Genomic DNA, 6855 nt, shown 5'->3' with positions numbered 1-6855 from the left:
GCCACGATCATCAATATATCATTATACCACCTAAGATCTCGTTAAGCACATACTCTGGCTCACAGTACGAGCATCTGACACCACCCTTTATTATCCTCTCTAGCAAGCACCACCTCTTAGCCTAGTATAAGGAGCCTAGTATACCTAACAACTAGGTTATTAGTGTCTCTAACAACAGCTAGACTAATAATAAGCTTAGAGTTAAGTAGTTAAAGCACTTTAATAAGCACATAAAGGCGCGCACTGTTGGCAGCTACTAACTACTTATTCTAGATAGCTACAAGAGCTATAACTTAGTTAAATTCTACTAGTACTGTAAGGAGCACAAGATTATTACTCTGTGTATGCCCCTACACTTATCCTATCTGCTACAGCCGCTTGACGTGGGTTGTTTCTCCCTATTGAAGAAGGCCTATGGCCGCCAAGCTGAGCAGCTAATGCAGAGCAAGATCACTTGCATCACTAAACTTGAGTTCTTGCTGTGCTTTAAAGCTGCTTTTAATGCTTTAATTACTAAGAGCAACATCTAGGGAGGATTTAGAGGCGCTAGCCTAGTCCTGTTTAACCTAGAGGCTGTGATATTAAAGCTTAAAGTACAGCTACACACGCTAACGCCACCTATTATAGACAACAGCACGTGGGAGTCTAAGACACTAAGCAATACCCTAGAATTTAGGTCTTAATTAAAGCTAATTTAAGAGAGGATCTAGAGACATACTAATAGCTTACTAATATTAATAGTTAACGCCCTTAATTAGCTTACTAAAGGCGCAGAGCTAATAGCGCATTTACTAGTTTTAGTGCGTAACTAGGTTGCTAACCTTTAGGTAGCTAATAAGGCTACTACACGCTGTAAATTACACAAAAGAAAGCAAGTACAGCAAGATAGGGTATTAACCTTTGCTAAGGGAGTGTGGCTAACTACTCTAAAGAAGTTTAAGGCCTATAGTGATAGGAAGAAGGCAAAGAAGAGAGGAGGCGCTAATAGCAGCACTTAGTTATTAAGACACTATAGCATGTGTGGCAAGGCAGGGCACAACAGGATAACGTGTAAGAAAGATGCGCAAAAGTACTATAGATTAGTGCAATATACTGTGTAGTACATGATATTGTTGTTGTGTGCTGTAATGTTGTAAAGTAGTTGTAGTGTTGGTGTAGTCTTGGCAAAAGTGAGCCACTCGCTTGTGTGAGCCACTCGCTTGTGGAGTACGTTATAGCTTAGCTTATTTTCTCATAGTTAGGAAAGAGAATTAAGTCAGAGCTGTAACAACATGCTGCCAACAATGACCCGATACCACTAGGGTACGGTCCAGCGACTCTTGACCATGGCCCTTGTCGCACAGCATAAGGTCGCACCAAACTGCCTGGAGATACCCGAGATTATTATTTAGACATGAGCGGGAGTAATGCTCGAGTTCAATCCCCTCATCGGGCGACCTCTGACATGCGCAAGCAAACCGTCGAGGTCTTCAAGATCCAGGCTCTTGTCATTGACTGTCATACCCAGTTTCTGCGCTTCGTCCTCCTCCTGACGCTTCAGCTGCGCAACCTCATCCTTAGTATGCGGATTGCTCACTTCCTTCGAAAGCCTGCCCGAATCCCATTGCACAAGTTTGTCAACGTCGTCAGCCGTCAGGTGGCCTTGGTCCTCAAACATTGGGGAGCGCTCTCTTGACCGTCCACGCGCTGCTTCAAGGATAGAGACATCGTCATCATTTGCAAGTTCGCTCCCTGCGCTGCTAGTGATGGACTCACCGCTTGTGTTATCCTGATGTGTTCTCCAGCGCCCGATCTCAGGAACGTCAGTGTCATCTTCTGTATCTGGCTCGATCTGAGGTGCGCTTTGCTGGTCACGAACATGTCCTGCCATTGCGCCGTCTCGTCGTGATACCCAGCGGCTGAGACTTCCGTCGTTACTGCTCTGCTCTTGAACGTCCTCTTCTAGACTTAGCTCTGACTCAGAGGCTGTTGACTCGTCACTGTAGCCGGTGTGCATCATTGAGGCTACTACTTCGGTCGTAATCGACTTGCGACTCGCATGGCGCACAAGCTCCTGAATGTCCGAGTGCCCTAAGCTCTCATGTCCACTGTCGTCTTTATTCGGTGATTTGGAGTTGCCCTCCTTTCGTTCACCATCGTTAAGTACATCTTTTCTCCTGACCCAGCGCATCAAATCGTCAACATCCGAGTGATTGATGCTTGACTCGTAGCCCTGGTGCGGCTTCCGTGAATCGCCGTGGGGCTCATCCTCGTCGTCTGTAGCTGTCGATGCGCGGCGCGTCCAATTGCCAGTATTCCCTTCGATGTTGACCATTTTTGAGTGTTCCTTGTTTGTCAGACGGCGAATATTCATACCGGTTCGACGGCCAGATCCACCTTTCTCATTCAGAGCCTTGTCCGAGGTGTGCGGTCTTTGGTAGCGCTGCCTCTTCTCATGTTGCATCTTCCAGTTGGTCGCTGTGTGCTCTCGCGTCTCTGCTTCTTGGTGACACTTCATCATGTTGCTCTTTATGTTGGCTTGGAAGAGGGTGCTGCGAAGAGATTGGAAGCGCGCGATGCGAGATCTAGGTTGTTTCAAGGACTTATCCAAGCGAGTACCAGTTCCAGAGCTCTTGGTCTCCTTGATCCCTGATTTGGTCGAAGTCTTGGAACCGTGCACAACGTTCGTCGTACCTGAGGTGGCTTGGCGCGTCTTTCGACTTAACGAATCATCAATCTTGGTGTCATGGCCCGAGAATCTAGACTCGTCGTAGTTCTCTGAACCAGAAGAACTATCTTCTTCGTCGCCTCTGTCACTACTGCTTGACTTGTCGTCGAATTGTAGATCGTCCAATATGCGTGAAACCTGTGGTGTGAGCATGCTTCCTTGCTCTTCAGGATGATCACCACTTGCGGGTGCATTTGATTGCGCAGGGAGTTCAAAATATGATGCCATAATTAGAGCAATGTGTGAATCATCTACCGTCTGCGGTAAATAAAAAGGATCGAAGTGATGACGATATAGACCTCGGGGCAATTTGTATGAACACGAGTTGGTGCTAACGGAAGGTCTTGAAAGTGGCGATTGAGGCTCGGCTGTCAAGGGTCCGCGTCAAGAGGCGGGGTCGAGGTCCCTGTTGGTCGCATGACAGCGTCATCGCTCTGAGCTAGTAATTGGCTCGTCATTACGCCAAGGTGGGTTACAACACAGTCTGATTCACATCTATTGGCTGGGCGCATTGGCCTCTTGGCTTCGACCGTGAGATCGACAATTGAGCACCTTTCTAATGGTCATCCTCATACTTACACTCGATCGAAGAAGTCATCGAGAAGCCGTCGAGAAGCCGTCGAAAAGCCACCATCGCAATTCTAAGGTGTGGAAAAGCATTAATGACGAACATTGTCTGCACTAGTGTTCGATTGAAAGGGAACGATCACTGACCCCAACGATGGCGCTCATCTCCAGCCGAACAGCCCGTTGATTCGAGGATGTCATTGAAACACAACCTACAGTCGGTACAACGCCCATCGACGCACCATTGCCATGCAGTTCACTGCACCTTCGCTTCATTCTGAGCAGTCAAGCTGCAAGGTCGCTCAAGCCTGGAAGATCCATCGTGGATGACGGTCTCCGAGCTTCAGGTCCTCCACACTGTCGTGAAACCCGTTCATCTCAGGATGTTCAGCCAGGAACTGCTGCTTCTGCTTATTCTCTTGCTTCAGTCTCCACCACAGTAGGTTGACCACAACGATGTTCATCACTAGGTAACCGAGCGCAAAGCTGTGACCCAGAACATAACGTGGCGCCGTGTTGGGCCTGTACAGCTGCGTACCCAAAACAGCACCAAGATTCCCAATTGAGATTTGCATGGCGTTGGCTGTAGCACGTTTCGTCTGTCCAGAGACATTGATAGCCGGCCAACTAAGCACCAGCGCGACTGATGGGTAGATGCCGATTGCTGCGAGAAACATGCCTGCGTACGAGACACCCGGCCTGGTCTTCGGGTTCTTATTGGCAAGTAAGATGATATAACCAATAACTGCAAACGCTGATGTGGCAGTAATAAAGGGACCACGCTTTTTGGTTTTCTCTGACCAAATAGCCCAAAAGATGGTGAAGATCGTAGCGACTGCGTAAGGTGGGATGGTAAGCAGTTGTGATTGAGCAGATGTGTAGCCCATATCACGTATGATGGTAGGCTTAGCGTTGTTAGCAAAAGTATCATTTAATTTCTGACATTCACTTACCAAGAACAGAGAGAGCGTGTATAAAGGCAGGCTCATGCTGTGGAAAGCAGCACCGTACAGCCAAACCTTTGGATCCTTGAGCGCATCCACCACATCGCCCCAGCGGAATTTTTCGTCGTTTGTCGAATCGCTGTCAGCTTTGAGCCTCGCCTGGACGAATTTGCGTTCCTCCTTAGAAAGCCATGAAACGGTATCCGGGTAGTTGGAAATGAACCAGTAGGCAGCCACCGCAATTATGATGGTAAGCAGACCTTCCTGCGAGCCTGTCAGATTTTGAACTCAAGATACTCGACAAATAGGTACGTACCAGGATGAAAATCCACCTCCAACCAGCGTAGTTTCCCACGCCCCGCATGTGGCTGATACCCCATGCTAGGATGCCACCAAAAGCACCTGCCAAAGAAGCGCAACTAAAAAAGAGCGAAATGCGGTATTGACGCTCTTCTCGTTTGTACCACATACTCAGGTAGTATACGACGCCCGGGAACAATCCAGATTCCGTTACTCCGAGACTGTGATGATCAGTTCACGACAGTCTCTGGCAGGGGTCTCAACTCACAAGAACCGCACAACGAAGAACCCAGCCTTATTCTGCGTCACACCCATCAGGGTTGCGACAATTCCCCATGCCACCGTCAAAGTTGGTAGCCAGAACTTGGGAGTCGTGCGCTTCAAGATGATGTTGCAGGGCAGTTCGAACAAGACGTAGCCGATAAAGTACAGCGTCAGACCAGTGAGGTACTCGTTGCCGGTCATGTGCAGATCGGTCGTGAGCCCTTCAATTCGCGCATTGGCGACGTTACTTCGGTCAAGAAAACTGAGCAGGTACAGAATTGATACTGCAGGGAGCAGTCTTAAGTCAAGCATGCGCAACAGCCTCTTCTCGTTGATCGTTCCTGGGAAATTTTCGAAGCCCGAGTCAGATGGAGTGGACGCGCCAGGCGCGTAGGCCTTGTGATCGTCAACGCGCTTCTCGTCAGTCAACATGCTGCAAACGTGTCGATCAAAAGGTGTTGGATAAGAGGTAGCACGACGGCGACAAGATATAGGTGCGGGACCACCTCAGCATTTTGGAAATGATGCAAGAAGGTGGATGTTGCAGGTCAACCCACCGGCGCCGTCATACTAATGCTGGGACAGCATGGTGTGAACAAACACCCGAGGGCTACGTTGACTGCCATTGGGCTGGCTCTAAACTCACCTCTGAGGCGAGATTCAATGCTTATTGACAAGACAAAATCGCTCAAAAAATTACTGAATTGGCAGGCGAATGTGCGCGATTGGATGGGCTGTCAGTGTTCGCGAAATCCCGGGGTGGGATGTCGTGATTACCGATCTGCACGGCTGGTCAGAGCTAGTCATTTTTGGATCGATGCCGCTGAGAGCATCGTCACTTCTTGGAATGAGTGCCACATGTTTGGCAGAACAAATGTCAAAAGGAGGCTAGTCAATGGCGTACGCAAGGAGAAAGCGTTGGTAACTAGGCTGCGCAAGAAGGCTAGAAGACTTAACAGTATTGCTGTCAGATATCAGACCCTGACCCGGCCAAGGTGATGATTGCAGGAAAGAACTGAACCAAGAGTCTTGTAACGTAGATTATCACCGAGCCGGCCATATCACCGAACCAGCCATTTTCTCTTGGCACAACTAACACAAGTTACTACAACTACAACTACTTACTATTAAATATTAACCTAGTATACTATGTGCTTATATTAGATTTAGAAGATGTTTCTATACCCTCCTAGCACGTTTGTGCGTTATGTCTAGTCTTGCTGCAGTTCCTACAGCGCTAAACAGTTAACTAAGCTCCTAGTTAACTACCTCTACCCTAAGTCTTCTTAGATAGCTAAGCTGCTACACACGCCTTAGCAGCTACCTGCGATGCTGCTAGGCCATACTTAAGTATGCCACCATGCTGAATCTACTTTCTCTTACGCAATTTTCTCTTAGTTATTACTACTAATTACTCTTTAAGCTCTTATATACAGGCCTTAATAAGGATATTTTTATACAGCATCTCTTTAGCCCCTTTTATAAGCTTTTAGAACCCCTCTTACACTGCACTTAGTAATTATTAGAAGGAGTTACTTATAAGCTTAGATTAAGACCTAAACTTATGTGTATTACTTAGCGTCTTAGATTGCCACAGCGTTTTAGGTAGAGGTACTGCTAGTAGGGTATGCAGCTGCACTTTAAGGCAATCTAATACTACCTATATATTAGTAGGAATAAGCCCTAATACCTTAAAGGCCTTTTAGTAGTTAACCTTAATAAATATATTAAGGAACACATCCCTAAAGGCTAGTAGGAAGCCTTCCTTATTAATATAGAAGATATAACGTACTCCACAAGCGAGCCGCTCACCCAAGCGAGCCGCTCACTTTTGCCAAGACCACACCCAACTTCACACAACTTGTAATGGTTCAACACAAGAACGCGAAAAAGCCCTCAAATGAAGCAGATATTCAGCTTGCTATTAAGGCTATCAAACGCGACGCAACACTCTCCCAGCGACGCGCTGCAAAGATCTACAGAGTGCCTCAAAGGACTCTTAGTGACTGACTGGCTGGAGCCTCTCCACAACGCGACTGCAAGGTCAATTTAATGAAGCTCACAAGCACTAAG

General features: G+C 47.5%; 2 protein-coding genes across 2 annotated transcripts; one reads left to right on the top strand and one right to left on the bottom strand.

The window, feature by feature from the left end:
- Positions 1-23: 23 nt before the first annotated feature.
- M421DRAFT_407980 (uncharacterized protein) lies at positions 24-974 on the top strand. The gene is made up of 4 exons (XM_033590339.1): positions 24-102; positions 200-676; positions 713-800; positions 828-974. Exon 2 carries the CDS (start codon positions 345-347, stop codon positions 528-530), a length of 186 nt encoding a protein of 61 aa, XP_033443201.1. The 5' UTR covers positions 24-102; positions 200-344; the 3' UTR covers positions 531-676; positions 713-800; positions 828-974.
- Positions 975-3178: 2204 nt separating this feature from the next.
- M421DRAFT_426319 (MFS transporter) lies at positions 3179-5306 on the bottom strand. Its single transcript, XM_033594358.1, has 4 exons — positions 4787-5306; positions 4535-4739; positions 4228-4482; positions 3179-4179 (listed from the first exon to the last, which is right to left on the bottom strand). The coding sequence occupies exons 1-4, from the start codon at positions 5212-5214 to the stop codon at positions 3577-3579; spliced, it is 1491 nt and encodes a 496-aa protein (XP_033443200.1). The 5' UTR covers positions 5215-5306; the 3' UTR covers positions 3179-3576.
- Positions 5307-6855: the final 1549 nt, after the last annotated feature.

Source organism: Didymella exigua, assembly GCF_010094145.1.
Source record: "Didymella exigua CBS 183.55 unplaced genomic scaffold M421scaffold_57, whole genome shotgun sequence".
NCBI lineage: Eukaryota > Fungi > Ascomycota > Dothideomycetes > Pleosporales > Didymellaceae > Didymella > Didymella exigua.
The sequence above is the reverse complement of the archived record's forward strand: the minus strand, read 5'-3'. Positions and strand labels throughout refer to the sequence as shown.

Bases quoted from the DNA above. Each gene is read 5' to 3' on its own strand.
- M421DRAFT_407980 (XM_033590339.1), top strand. From the start codon at position 345: ATGCCCCTACACTTATCCTATCTGCTACAGCCGCTTGACGTGGGTTGT.
- M421DRAFT_426319 (XM_033594358.1), bottom strand. From the start codon at position 5,214: ATGTTGACTGACGAGAAGCGCGTTGACGATCACAAGGCCTACGCGCCT. The intron at 4,740-4,786 runs GTGAGTTGAGAC...TGATCATCACAG, and splicing joins TTCTTCGTTGTGCGGTTCTT to TCTCGGAGTAACGGAATCTG. The intron at 4,483-4,534 runs GTACGTACCTAT...ACAGGCTCGCAG, and splicing joins GGAGGTGGATTTTCATCCTG to GAAGGTCTGCTTACCATCAT.